The 15,742-nt window shown below is 43.5% G+C and overlaps 1 protein-coding gene across 1 annotated transcript in view; it reads right to left on the reverse strand.

Annotated features, from left to right (window-relative positions):
- Nucleotides 1-7,252, reverse strand: part of LOC124596485 (chondroadherin) — a gene marked incomplete at its 3' end in the record, with an annotated part of 41,854 nt that extends 34,602 nt beyond the window's left edge. The window contains exon 1 of the mRNA XM_047135635.1: nt 6,806-7,252. Within this exon, the coding sequence (XP_046991591.1) occupies nt 6,806-7,252 (447 nt within the window). The remainder of the gene's footprint in view (nt 1-6,805) is intronic.
- Nucleotides 7,253-15,742: the final 8,490 nt, after the last annotated feature.

Below are 15,742 nucleotides of genomic sequence, written 5' to 3' on the forward strand. Positions count from 1 at the left end.
TACAGTAATGTGCATTGGGTACAGTAGAGGAACAGTTCGGAGACGATGACTGTATCAGCAAGACAATGCACACAGTCATAAATCAGCAACCCTGAGGCAATGGACTGTGATCAAGAACATTCCAAAAATCGAATGACCTGCCCAGACTCACGGTCCGAACCCAATGCAACACCTCTGGGATGAATTAGGACGTTGACTTCGCCTAGACTCCAACGTCCATTATGACTACATTTCTGGGTTCGTCTTCTGAAGAAGATAGGCTTCCGTCAAAACTCACACACAAGCTGGCGAAGTGCTTCCCCAATCTCCTTACTCCGCTGTGAACGTTGTATTAAGAAAGCAGCTGACTTTATCTGCCGAATAAACCGTCTTCAGCTTAACGAGGGTAACCTCATTGTCAGTTTTCATGCGGTGGAGCTGTTTATGAATATGGGTATAAAAAACTTCTTGGACTTAATATCCCAGTTCTCTGAAAGTTTCGCGCTCGAATTATTTAGCTATACTCTTACGTTATTCTGTATTCTGTACAGCGGCCAGTATTCACGACTGGATGGACAACGTTGCAATGGAAAACCCTTTAGCTCCATCTGTTGCAAAGCTCTCTATGGAGACTTTCGAAAATGTTGTCTTGATACGATCCCATTAATGTCTGGTTGCTTTTTCCGATAAACTGAAGACACGATCGTCATTTGACCCACGGACGCGAAGAACATGACAGGTTGTTGGAACATCTCAACAGCTTTAACAGTAGCCTCCAGTTCTCTACGAAAGTATAAAAAGGCGATGCATTGTCCTTCCTCGACGCCAATATCCGCCGAAAACGAAACGGATGCCTTGGCCACAGCGCGTACAGAAAAGCTACGCACCCTGATTTCTGGTTGCACACCAGCAGCCATCATCACACGTCCCAGAAGCGCACTGCGTTACAAACATTGGTACAGCTTACAAGAGCTGTATCAGGCCGATAAATCTACCCCTATGCTGGGCCACCTACGCAGGGTCTTCATGAACAACGGGTACAACGCTCACCATAAAAATGAAGTGATCTCAAGCTAGTATCACAATAAAACCAGGGCCGAGGAGCTGGAAAAGAACAAGGTTTTTGCCGTTCCTCGGCTCCTTGTCAGCCAAGATAATCCATCTGGTGAAAAGACACGAAATCAAATCAATCTTCAGAGCTTCGACAAAAAAAAAAAAAAAAAATTGTTCAAATGGCTCTGAGCACTATGGGACTCAACTGCTGAGGTCATTAGTGCCCTAGAACTTAGAACTAGTTAAACCTAACTAACCTAAGGACATCACAAACATCCATGCCCGAGGCAGGATTCGAACCTGCGACCGTAGCGGTCTTGCGGTTCCAGAATGCAGCGCCTTTAACCGCACGGCCACTTCGGCCGGCGCTTCGACAAAAATCCTACACTTATTCAGGCCAGTTAAAGATGCCGTAGGTCTCAGAACACCTAGGGTCTAGAAGATACCCTGCGAGTGTGGCTAGTGCTATGTCGGACAAACAGTGTGCAGTGTAGAACAACGGCCGGCCGCTTTTGGCCGAGCGGTTCTAGGTGCTACAGTCTGGAACCGCGCGACCGCTACGGTCGCAGGTTCGAATCCTGTCTCGGGCATGGATATATGTGACGTCCTTAAGTTAGTTAGGTTTAAGTAGTTCTAAGTTCTAGGGGACTAATGACCTCAGCAGTTAAGTCCCGTATTTTTTTTTCTTTATTGTGATTTCATTCCCCTGCCCCATATGGGCAGGGGAGGGCTGTCAGTGACACAAACCGCCGCTCTTCAGCCGAGTGACATGGCAACTAAAATAAGAATAAAATGTTACGTACATAAGGCGATAAAAAAGGGGACACATAAAACAGAGTAAAGGCAGAAAAGGGAGGTAAAAATAGACTGACATGGAGACGCTCATGGGCGACAGTTAAAAAAGTCACCAGAAAGTTTAAAAACACAGTCCCATAGTGCTCAGAGCCATTTGAACCATTTGTAGAACAACGCAGGAAGGAGCATGAAAGGTTTCATCGCCTACGATATCCCGAAAAAACAACTTTAGCTGAGCAAGCTCTGAAAAACAGTCACTGGATCAGATATGGCGTGGCGTGGCGTGGAATCCAGTGATTGCTAAGCTGGAGCGGGCGCAGCAAACGCGGAGTCAAGTTCCTGTACATGGTGATGTTGTGAGCATCAGTGACGTCACAGCCGACAGCTAGAGTATATAAGGATCTACCAAAAGCCCATCAGGTCATCCAGTCGATAGGCTGCGGAAGAGCTATGAGGACGTGCTTCGGCTCCCACGGGAGAAAGCCGAGTTCTTACGCATTGTCTTAACGACACAAGGCAAATTTAGTCGTGTTCTCGCGCCGCAGCACGAGCAAAATAGAACAAAACCAAAGCAGTGAAGGGGTCCTCGATCGTCGAACTCAGCGAGTTTTCCGATCGCAGAAGGGAAGAAGACGATCGTACACTTGTTCCGTCTCTACACATTAAATGCAGAGATACAGAATGTGCAGAAATGTACCATGCAAACTCAGCAGCTGCAAAAAAGAAGTCGGTATCAAGCCTGTCAACGCAGATGCCACTATAGAGCTGCAGGCAGCCACCATGTCCTACCATAACGCACTCACGAGCTTATGGCCGCCCACATCGTGGACGCTCACGTTGTGGAGGTATCTGAGAAGAAGAGGACGCCACCAAAAGGACGCGAGAAGACGACCAAGGCGCTCCTTCGCTGGCTGTCTGGTGTTTGCGATGAGACGACAGTCAAGGTGAGACCGTCGATCTCCGGTTTCGGGAATGCACCCGTCTGGTTGCACAGCCAAACAAATCGGACGAAGCCAGCGCTGTTTGTCGTGCTCGTGCAAACGGCAAACGACATCTTCTCCCAGAAGAAGCTGCTAGGCTTTCCGATGACGGTAGAAGCTCTCCCGCCCCACATGGACACAGAGACACAGTGCTTCAACTTTCAGGACGAGGGCCACGTGGTAAAACATTGCCGCAACGCACTCCGCTGTGTCAAGTGCTCATGAGAGCACAACACCCGCGACTGCGACACAAGAAAAGAAGACAAGCCGACCTGCGCCTGCTGCGGTAGGCCACACGTCGCAAGTTGTTGCGGCTGTCTGGTTTCTCCCAACAAAGCAGTGTCACAAATGGGGGAAGGGGGGGTGCGGGGGGGGGGGGGGCACGGTAAAGAAGAAGCGTCATCGAAGTAGAAGGCGCCGAAAGACGCCAACTCCCAAGACGGTTCAGCAAAACGAAGAGCGGACAAAAGAAGACACTGGGGAAGCAGCTGTGCGTGGAGCAAACCGCGCCGAGAAGGGCGGCGTTGAAGGACCGACGCGCGTCAGGGCATCCGCACAGGCCGACCAACCAGCCTCCATCTCCATCGCCGTCGCTACTGAGACGCCAGAGACGACAGAAGAAGTCGAGAGAATCGAAGAAGAGTGAGAAGTCTGCGATGCGGTCACCCAGACATGCGTCAGCCGGTCGTCATGACAATACAGGAGTGGCGAGATATCGACGAGAAGATAAGAAAACTCGGATCACGGTCCCGGTCCATCTCCACGGACAACTGGTGCAATGACGCGCAGGCATTCTGTGCCTGATAGGGAGCGATGTCAAGATAGAAATCAAAAAAGATCCCGAGCAGTAGACGTTGGCCACATTCCCTCCACTTCTTCATTTAGTCCTGGCCTTTGGTCATCAAACAATCGATCTCATAATAACCTTCTATTCTCAGTATGCAATTCCCTAAAATCTATATCCAGATCCATAAATCCGTTATCGCAAAAAACCAATTTTCAGACATGAAGTGATACGGACAAAGCCCAGTGGGCCATCGAAGATGCATCGGAAGTCATTCCGCTTGACAAAAGCCAGAGAGTGTTTGGGCGCAAGCTCGCGGCATTTAAAACACTTGACGCAGCTGGAAACCAAAGAAAAGTTTATTCAGTGGAACCGTCATGAGACTCTACGTCCTCACATAGTGTAGTTAGTTTATTTGCATTTTTCATGGAGCATAATGGCGATCTCTGACTATGAAGTAGAACGAATTAGTTTACAATACACTTTCTCAGTGAAAAACATGGCAACATGATGATCACTATATGATACGTTTACGTTTATCGTAAACAAGCTTAAATTTTTCTTCACACAATAATCCATAATTAAATATGTCCCATTTCTCTCTCTCCCTCGCTCTTGCTCTGTCTATGCCCCCACCCCTCTCTCTCTTTGAAGAGGGCGCGCACACGCACACACACACACACACACACACACACACACACACACAGTAAGTTAGTACTACACATTTAGAAATTATTATATAGAGTAAAAGGAGTTTTAGGGTAGATATGATTTAAATTTGCGTGTTTAGTTAATTATGTATTAGGTTCTTCACACTCTCGATAAAGGACAAAGATTTTTATAGCTCCTTTGTGCCTCATAGTAAGGCTGAGTGATGGATAGCGTACGACAATTTTGTAACGTATCATTCCTGGACAAGTCTTAGGGTATTCCACTTGGCTGTTTGTGACTATAAAACCGGCGTCTGGTGTTATTGCGTTTTGTGAACCTGTTTCTGTGCAGGTGATGAGTTATTTGACGTTCAAAAGCAGCGGGAGATCGCTTTGATTGCTGCCTAGCGAATGGAAGCTGCTTATACTTGTCGCGTTGGGTGAAATCACGAGAGAATGTACGAGCGTTTCTTAAGGTAACTCAACTGTCTCGTCTACGGGAAATACAGGATCTATCACTGCACTTCCAACCGTAGACCTAGAGATCTTGTGTAGGGGAGGCAGGGAGCAAGGAGAACTATGCTTGTGGAAGGCAGTGGTTCACACTATCCTCTGGCGGAATGATCCAGCAATATGTGAAATTTGTGGAATCCAGTTTCCTGTATCTTTTAACTACATGTTTATCATGTGCTGACATACGGGCAATCACTATCCCAGCTGACAACGACAGTGGTGTAAAATGCGTTTTTAAATTTGTAAACTGTCAAGTCTTATACCTTAGTATCGGGGAGAGGAATTCAATGACCCCTGGCTGAATGGCTTGGTCCTTATTCCCTGTTTACCCATATAAGAGGGAGTGTATGATAAAAAACACATACGAACAACACAGATGTGTCGAAATAGCCAGACATTCTGGTGATATCTGTTAATAAATGTTCCCGGGGAATTGGGGCGAACTTTCGTTCATGAGAACATAAATTGCTCACACCGTGAGATGCGTCCATTGATATCCAGTTAGCACGCTCTAAAACGAACGTCATTGTCATAATCTGAACCCAGCTGCACTGGGTGACTGCTAGCTAAGGTATGGAATGGACTGAACACAAGGCACTCAACAAGAGATGAGATATATTCTGTCCGTTCAAAATCACCAAAACAGGAAGATGAAGAAGAGAGTAAGCGGAGGAAAAAGAAGTTGTGGCGAAGAAGGAGGATGAAGAAGAGTAGTACATCTACATCTACATCAACATTTATACTCCGCAAGCCACCCAACGGTGTGTGGCGGAGGGCACTTTACGTGCCACTGTCATTACCTCCGTTTCCTGTTCCAGTCGCGTATGGTTCGCGGGAAGAACGACTGCCGGAAAGCCTCCGTGCGCGCTCGATTCTCTCTAATTTTATATTCCTGATCTCCTCGGGAGGTATAAGTAAGGGGAAGCAATATATTCGATACCTCATCCAGAAAAGCACTCTCTGGAAACCTGGAGCAAGCTACACCGCGATGCAGAGCGCCTCTCTTGCAGAGTCCGCCACTTGAGTTTGCTAAACATCTCCGTAACGCTATCACGCTTACCAAATAATACTGTGACGAAACGTGCCGCTCTTCTTTGGATCTTCTGTATCTCCTCCGTCAACCCAACCTGGTACAGATCCCACACTGATGAGCAATACTCTAGTACAGGTCGAACGAGTGTTTTGTAAGCCACCTCCTTTGTTGATGGACTACATTTTCTAGGGACTCTCCCAATGAATCTCAACCTGGTACCCGCCTTACCAACAATTAATTTTATATGATCATTCCACTTCAAATCGTTCCGTACGCATTCTCCCAGATATTTTACAGAAGTAAGTGCTACCATTGTTTGTTCCGCTGTCATATAATCATACAATAAAGGATCCTTCTTTCTATGTATTCGCAATACATTACATTTGTCTACGTTAAGGATCAGTTGCCACTCCCTGCGCCAAGTGCCTATCCGCTGCAGATCTTCCTGCATTTCGCTGCAATTTTGTAATGCTGCAACTTCTCTGTATATTACGGCATCATCCGCGAAAAGCCGCATGGAACTCCCGACACTATCTACTAGGTCATTTATATATATTGTGAAAAGCAATGGTCCCATAACACTCCCTTGTGGCACGCCAGAGGCTACTTTAACGTCTATAGACGTCTCTCCATTGAGAACAACATGCTGTGTTCTGTTTGCTAATAACTCTTCAATCCAGCCACACAGCTGGTCTGATATTCCGTAGGCTCTTACTTTGTTTATCAGGCGACAGTGCGGAACTGTATCGAACGCCTTCCGGAAGCCAAGGAAAATGGGATCTACCTGGGAGCCTGTATCTAATATTTTCTGGGTCTCATGAACAAATAAGGCGAGTTGGGTCCCACACGATCGCTGTTTCCGGAATCCATGTTGATTCCTACGGAGTAGATTATGGGTTTCCAGAAACGACATGAAGAAGAGGTGGAAGAGGAGGATACGAAAAGGGCAAACATGTGAAACAAAAATGGAAACGGGAAATTGAAAAAGGTGACCATAGCTACCGCAAGGGAGACGTACCCACTTGATGGGGTTGTCGGAGACGTTGAGGATCTGGAGGCGCGGCAGGCGCGCCAGCGTGGCGCGGTGGTCGATCTTCTGCAGCTGGCAGCGGCTGAGGTCGAGCTCCCTCAGCGAGGGGCTGGCCAGCACGAGTCCCCCGTCCAGCTCCTGCAGCTCGCGCAGCTGGTTGCCGGCCAGCGACAGCCGGCCCAGCCTCGTCAGGTTGGCCAGCAGCGAGTCGGCCGCCACGTGCGCCAGCCGCGAGATGCGGTTGCCGCTCAGGTCCAGCTCTTCCAGCGACACCAGCGCCGAGAAGGCTGCCGCGCTCAGCAGCGAGATGTAGTTGCCCGACAGGTCCAGCCGTGTCAGGCGCGTCAGGCCCGACAGCTTCGTCGGGTCCACCGTCATGATGTTGTTCCTCGAGAGGTCGAGGTAAGTAACCTGCGTAACAAGTAGAGCACTCATCAACCCGAAGATTTTTCGAACACCGCAGTGCTTTACTAGGCACGGTCCTGTTGGGGGTGGTATACCGTTGCCTTCCTCTGAACTCACTTACACAGCTGGTTGTAGAGGGTGTAGACTTAAACGTGGATTCTGAACAACGGTGTAACTCAACTTCCTTCACATCAACAACCAATGCCAGAGACCAAACAAGTGATAAGTGAGATGTTTCTCCAACACCACGAACTTGAGACATAGTGACCATGAACGTCCGATAACCGAGAACATCACGAGGAGGTATCTGCTCCAAAGACGTTGCAGTCGACTTGGTAGTAGTATCAATACGAATTATCGCAACAGTCAACCAACACTAACCAACAGGATTGTCAGTAACAGAAAAAGTAAAATCAAAACGACCTCCTCGAAAAACAGATACGACTTGTGTGTTAGAACCCGTAGGTCTTGTAAACTCACTCATGATGATAATATCTGTGTCTTTATCCGTGGTAGAGGTGTTGATATGAAATGTAAAATAGTTGGCGATGTGACTGTACATAATAGTATGTAATAAAGTGGTGGTACATCCTCTGAACTGTAGACATAGAGCTGTATCCTTTACTTTAATAAATCACAAGACAGCAAAAAGGAAACCTGTTGGGTCAGTATGAATGACCCATCCTAAACATCCCAGTTATTCATATTGATAAGTCTCGTCAGTTCGGGCCCCTTGTAGTTAGGCCGCCCGCCTGTATGGCTGCGTGCCAGCCGCGCCCAGCTGCCGTCGCGCTGACTAGCGCTCCTCAGCCGACGGCGGGATAAGCGCACCGCGGCTGCTCGAAATTTTTCTAAGTCCGTGACCTTGGATGACGTGTCGTCTATAAATAGCGTTTTTCCGGTAGCTGGCGCATAGTCGACAGCATGCCTCGTCGCAGGATACATCGTGCCTACGATTTTCAAATGGTTCAAATGGCTCTGAGCACTATGGCACTCAACTTCTGAGGTCATCAGTCCCCTAGAACTTAGAACTAGTTAAGCCTAACTAACCTAAGGACATCACACACATCCATACCCGAGGCAGGATTCGAACCTGCGACCGTAGCGGTCTCGCGGTTCCAGACTGCAGCGCCTAGAACCATATCCTTCCCTTCCACTGTCTGTCTGCTTCCTCATTCCCGATCATTCTGTGTCCATTTTTCCCTCCCCCTCTCTCTGTCCATTGCCTTTTTCCCCTATCTGTATCCATCTCCTCCTTTTCCCATTCTGTCTGTCCATCTTCTCCTCCTCCTTGCTCTCCAGATTATCACCCCACCCCGACAGAAGGTTGCTGGTTCCTCGCGTAAGAACTTGTAACATAAATTTCTCATACATTCGACATATTTCACTCATATTTGCACGCATATTTCTCCTGTATCTCTAGCGAATTACGCTCTTCAGTTACGTTTTCACGCAGATCGTATCTCCTGAACCATGTGTCGTACGATGACATGTTTTGCAGGTACATCCAGTGGTATTTGTGGATATTGTGTGCGAAATGTGTTGTGAATATAGCACTAAAGAAGCAATAGATTAAAACGTGGTGCATGTTGCGGCACTTTTTCACGAAGCTCAGTGTTTATAACATGGTATCTTCTGAACAATGTGTCGTATAATCACAGATTTTTGCAGGTATGTTCAGTGATACATGTGATTACTGTCTCCAAAATACGTTGCGAATAGAGTTTGTAGTAAAGAAGTAATAAATTGTAACGTCATACCTGATGCGGCAGTTTTACTCACGAATAGCAGAAACGTAATAATCGAGGAAACGTAATAAACGATTAACTTTTTTCTTTTCATCGTTTTATAGGGGGTGTTAGCAAGAAAAAGTCTCTTAAAGGTTTGGCATATATGTAAATTTTGTTGCAAGTCACTAAGGGCTCTCTCTCAATTACTGGATGAACATCATCTGGCTGTTTGCGCATCATGAACTTCAACAAGTCCTGACCTTCACCCCAACTCTTTTGAGACGGAGGTAGTTCTTACGCCAAAGTGTTTTTTTTCAGATTATAAGCGCTATGTGTACCAAGTCTGGTTGAAATCAATCCACTGGTTTAGGAGAAGATGTGGCATATACCTAGATACATACATTCACTTTTATGTATGGATGTAGCAGAGTAGATCAGAGTGTTCGCACTATCGTTGCCTTCCCGACCACGGCACGCAAAAAACAGACAAGTCAGCTGACTATATCAGTAACGATTGACGGCCATGACATGTTAAAAGACAACACAGCTAACTAGTTCGGTACAAGTTTTTCAATAAAACATGAGACTCTCAGAAATTAAATTCATTTGATCATGTGCTAAGATGTTTATACATTCACAAAGCAGTATTTATGTTTTATTAAGAACTGACGTTCCGTAACTGTACCATGTTTTTAATTGTCTGTTATGAATAGATCTAAGTTTAATGTTTCTTAGTTGACAGCATTCATATTTTACTGGGGGTCGATATTTCCTTTTGGTCAGCTCAACAATATGCATAAGCCTAATAACTGTTAGTGTGTCGTATTACTGAACCCAGAAAAACAAATTATATCGAAACGGTGAAGTAAATAAAATGCGCTGGTGTGTGAAAAAATGTGCACTATATAGATTCATGAAAAACAAGCTTTGTCCTTACTTAAAATAGATGTTGTGTGACTAGGGCCTCCCGTCGGGAGACCGTTCTCCGGGTGCAAGTCTTTCGATTTGACGCCAATTCGGCGACTTGGGCGTCGATGGGGATGAAGTGATGATGACAACACAACACCCAGTCCCTGAGCGGAGAAAATCTCCGACCCAGCCGGGAATCTAACCCGGGCCCTTAGGATTGACATTCTGTCGCGCTGACCACCCAGCTACCAGGGTCTTTACGTGATACAGACGGACAAAGTAAAATGTTTGGACAGTAAAGGGACACCGAAAGCCAAACATTATAGTCTGACGATGTCACCTCACGGTGTGAAAGGGACTTCTTACACGTCGTGCCATTCACTCAAACCACCAGTGAACACATCGCTTTAGAATCACAATGCGCAAAAGAATTAAAGAATCTCTTTTTTGAAACCCGTAATTCCATTGCGACGCGTAAGTTCGAAATTTAGCTCGAAGGTGTCTACAACATTCCTATGTACTAGCGAAAAAGCATTGGCGCCCGGAGACGTCGTCCTCGGACTTGACGACGCTTCAGAAATTAAGATGTCGATATAAACGAAAAGAAGCTGGTGTTGAAAATGAAGTCACACTGGCGCCAAAATTCACCAAAATTCTGCTCAACGCCACCGTGGAAGTGTACTTTCGAAGCGCCTCTGAATGAGTGCAAATTATTCGCTTCTGACTTGATATAAGAGCGAATCGCAAACTGATAAGACTTTTGTCAATGAGTGGCTTATCAGGTAAAGTCATTAAAGCCTCGAAAACTCGTCACAACAGGGGAGGAAGTATTTCCCTGTTCGAATACAGCTTTAGAGTGCTACTCTGTTTTTACGACACGGAGAACGACCCACGAAATTTGTGCAGGTGAGACCATCCCATGTAAAAGGTCTCGGCTATCTTGTTGTTGTAGCCTGCTGTACGAAGAAATTTTATTTAGCTTACGATGTTCTTTTGAATACTCCACAAGTTTCGTAACTCAAATATAGGTTGCGACCACTTGATCTATTCCTAAGCCCTTTGCTCATCATATTCTAAATTTTCGCATGATAATAGTTCATTCTGATGAAATGTAAGAGACACCCTTGGCTACTACACAAAACTGCGAGGAGTTCTTTTATTTGTTTTATTTTACATGTCCAGTTCCGTAGGACCAAATTGATGACAAAATCTCATTGGTCTTGGAACATGTCAGTACATGAAATTACAACAGAAAAGTAATAAAGGACAAAATAAAATGTTTTATGAGTCCTAAATACACAACAAGTTATAAGTTTGTTTAAGAGCAGTCAACAATATAACACAGGAATCAGCTTAATTCTTCGAGGGACTCCTTGACACAACAGAAGAAGTGACCCAGGTGGAAGTTCTTCAGCTTAGATTTGAAAACTCCTGTATTACTGCTAAGATTCTTGAATTCTTGTTGTAGTTTACTGAAAATAGATGCAGCAGGCTATTGCCTGCCTTTCTACACAAGAGTGAAGGAGGTGCGACCTAGATGCAGATTGGACTTCTGCTTAGTATTAACTGAGTGGAAGTTGCTAATTCTTGGGAATAAGCTTACATTATTAACAAGAAGTGATACATTTGAGAAGCCAATGTCAGAATACTCAGGCTAATGAACAGGGTTCGACAAGAGGTCCAAGAACTTACACCACTTATTGCCCAAACCGTCTGTCTCTGAACAAAAATACCATTTGAGAATAGGAAGAGTTAGGCTAAAATATGATGCAATACGTCATAAGCGAATGAAAATAAACAAGGTAGATTACTTTTCGTGTCGATCTATCGCTTACATTAGGTATTGCTCTAATAGTAATACTAAAGTGGCAGCATTGAGTCTTAGAACAAGATCCTGAACATGAGTTTTCCACGACAGTTTACTATCTATCTGAACACCTAGAAATCTGAACTGTTCGATCTCACTAATCATATGCCCATTCTGTGTAATTAAACCACCACGTTGTATTGAATTGTATGTTAGAAACTGTAAAAACTGAGTCTTACTGTGGCTTAGCGTTAGTCTATGTTCTAGAAGCTATAAGCTTATGTCTTGAACTGAGCTATTTGAAACAGTGCCATCGTTGAACACAACATCCTTTACTATCAAGCTAGTGCCGTAAGCAAACACATTATGGCCTCTCTCAATACTATGGAGAAGACCTTGTGCTGTCTGTTATTAAAGCAAGAGGTGCAACAATTGTCACTTCCCGTATTCCATAATGGTCCAACTACTGGAGCAATATTTTGTGATCAATACAATCGAACAGCTTAATTAAATCATAAAAGACGCCTGTCGTTCAAAAACTTTCGTTTAGTCCGTCCAGTACCTCCAGTACCTCACAGAGAAAAGAGAATGTAGCTTTAGTTGTTAAACCACTTCTAAAACCAAACTACGTTTGACAGCACATTATGTGAAATGAAAGCATCAATTTTCCTTACATACACAGCCTTTTCAGTAACTTTTGGAAACAATGATGGCGTAGAAATAGATCTAACATTGTTTACATTATCCCTTCTCCATTTTCATTAAGCGGCTTCACTACTGAGTACTTTAATCGTTCAATAAACTGACCATCCCTAAAGGAAAAACTAAAAATACAGAGCTAACATATGCAGCACAGTAATTTACTATTCTGCTAGACATTCCATCATATCTGTAGTCTTCAGTGATTTAATTATTAACTCAAATCCCACATGGTCAGTATCATGGAGGTGTGTTTCAGATATCAGTCTAAGGAAGCCATTTTCCAAGAGACTCATATGATTCCCTGTACAAAGTGAGTTCAGAAAGCGATTGTTCAACACTGTATATATATCTGACTTATCAGTAATAGAAACACCTTCGCTACGTGCTGATCTTATATTCTCGACCTTGTGATGCTGATCAGACACTTTCTTCACGACTGACCATATGGTTTCTCTTTTATACTGTGGATTAGCTATTGTGTTTGCATACCACATCTATTTGCCTTCCTAATAACATTTTCAAGCGCCTTACAGCACTGTTTGCAGTGGGCTACTGTAACTCGATTGTGACTACTTCTAATATTTCGAGATAAATTTCATTTTCTTCTACATGATGTCCTTATCCCATAACTCAACCATTCAGGCTGCCTTTAACTGCTGGTACCCTGTTCTGAACGCTGTAATGAAGGTAACTTTGAAAGAGCATGAGAAATGTGTCGAGGCAAACTTTATATTTGTCATCTATGTTATCCGCACTATAAACATCCTGCCACCCTCTTTCCTTAACGAGGTTTAAAAAGCTCCCTACTGACATTGGATTAGCTGTTCTACATAATTTGCAATTATATATAACATTCGTTTGAGCACAAAAACCTTTTAGTATTAAAATTTGTACATCATGGTTCGAAAGACCATTCACCCTTTTGGTAACAGAATACCCATCTAGTAATGAAGAACGAAAAAAAAAATATGTATCTGTGGTTGGGCTACTGTTCCCCTGCACCCTGGTTGGAAAAAATGCAGTCTGGGTTAGATCATATGAATTTAGGAAATCTTCTAACATCCTTTTTCTTGCACAATCACATACAAAATTAATATTAAAGTCACTTCTTATTAATTGAACCAAGAACCCTCTCTAGCTTGAGCAGAAATGCTCTGAAGTCAGTGTTAGGAGACCTATAAATAACAACAATTGGAAGTTTAGTTTCACTAAATTCAACTGCTCCTGCCCAATATTCAAACACCTGTACAGTACAGTGCTTTGATACATCAACAACTCAAATGGAATTCTGGTACCCGTCTTTTTCAACGTCGAACTTTTTTGCTTGTATTTGCGTTACCAACATTCTATGATTGCTTCAACTTCGGTTCTGCTTCAGAAATTATCATCTGAGTTACTGATATGGCTGTATGCCGGAACAATCTGTTATTCGCAGTGACACAGGTTTTGTGGGGGATAACGTTCATGGACGTACCCTGCATATCCTGGTGTGAGAGTACTGATTGATTTCTTTGTCAACAGTCTTTTTAAAAAGCATTCTGAAGCGGCAGAAGTGCCACGGCCGACGTAAATGGTCGAACTACTTCCATACAGGTAACCGGCTTCGTCTAAAAGACAGTTCTGGGTAATATTAATTAATGAAAACAATGATACTAATGACTCGATAACTTACTAATTACTTTGCCCTGGAAAAATCCAAGTCTAGATTTGTTGTCTATGATTAAAATTGATCTATAAGTGAACCACGTTCTGTCTGCTTTTAATTTCTTACATATTTTCCTTTCTGTTCGTTTTTAGCCCCATATATTCTCATGTGAACCCAGCACATCAGTATACTGTATTATAAACACGATTTGCACGAAAACAGAAACAGCAATCTGTGTAATTGAAGATTGTTTTTTTCTTTTTTCTCCCTGAACTTAAGTTCTTCTTTACAAATATGTCTCTGGTTTCCTTTACTGATTACTCAGTGTACATAATGAATAACATTGGGATATGCTGCAACCCTATCTCACTCCCTTATCGACTACTGCTTTCCTTTCATGTCTGGTTTTTGTACGATTTGTAGATCCGCTTTCTCTCCCGGTGTTTTGTTCCTGCTACTTCCAGAAAAATATATTCCAGTCACCTTTGTCAACGTCGAAGCCCGTAGGCATAAGTTTTTCTTGGTTCTGTCTGTCACGTAAGATAAGTCGTAGGTTGGTATTGTTTCGCTTGCATCATCATTTGTTGTCCAATTATTTCAGTGTTCTATAAATGATTAGTGTCAGAATTTTGGGACCATGACTTATGAAACTGGAACCATGTCTATACTCCAGATTGAAATGAGGATCATCGAAGTGAAGTCAGGATTCCAGGGAATAAATTTCATCCAATCGTTTTGGACAATTTTTCTTAATCAGCATGCTGCTTGTGACGATAATGAATATCGTGTAGTGATTTAATACTAAAAGTTATAGTAACCCCGTGTGGTGCTAATGTGACGCACGGGTGCTGACATCTGTTGCAACGTCTTTAACCACCTGTAAGAGTCGTAGGATATTGTTTTTAATGTGTTATATTTGATTTATATAATGATATTGCCGCAACGAATTAGTATGACTCTACAATTCACACATGTGTCTGTACTCTAGTTGTCTCAACAACGACAACTGCGTAAACTATTTACGCTGTTTCGTCACACATTGTCAGCGCAGAAGATTTATTTGATGGCAGGTTATTCTGTGCAAAGGAATATGCACATGTATTTCACGTCGCAAAGCACGCTGGTGAGCATACTGGATATGTATTGACACAACTATAGTTAGTTATTTACTTGGTACATACATCATATTCACGATATACGCTGTGATGTGTGACTTGTTAACAGAACAAAAATAGAAAACACACACACACACACACACACACACACACACACACACACACTTGCATGTAATATGAAAAAATGTGTATGACTGCATACTGGCCGTTTGTGGGGTTTTCCGCACACACACACACACACACAAACACACTTGCATATAATATGAAAAAATATATATGACTCCATACTGGCCATTTGTAGGGTTTTCCGCAAAAATGACTAATTATTTTTAATCCAGAATTCCCCCATGGTATAGAAGAAGTTATTAAGGAGAAACATCTTTAACCCATATTTGAAAGCGCCTCTAATATCTTTTACACATTTATTTCGATATCAAAGAGATTTATAGTTCTCTTTTCTCTGTCAGAATTATATTCGCTACAAGGAACTGCAGACCATTTTTCTATCTAGTTTTGTATTGGCGAAAATCTCTATTAGTCTCAAGTAGCAATGGATTGTTGAAAATAACTTTTATAAGTTAATGTACTCTAAAATTGTGCTAAATTTCCCTA

This window comes from Schistocerca americana, chromosome 1, assembly GCF_021461395.2.
Source record: "Schistocerca americana isolate TAMUIC-IGC-003095 chromosome 1, iqSchAmer2.1, whole genome shotgun sequence".
Classification (NCBI taxonomy): domain Eukaryota; kingdom Metazoa; phylum Arthropoda; class Insecta; order Orthoptera; family Acrididae; genus Schistocerca; species Schistocerca americana.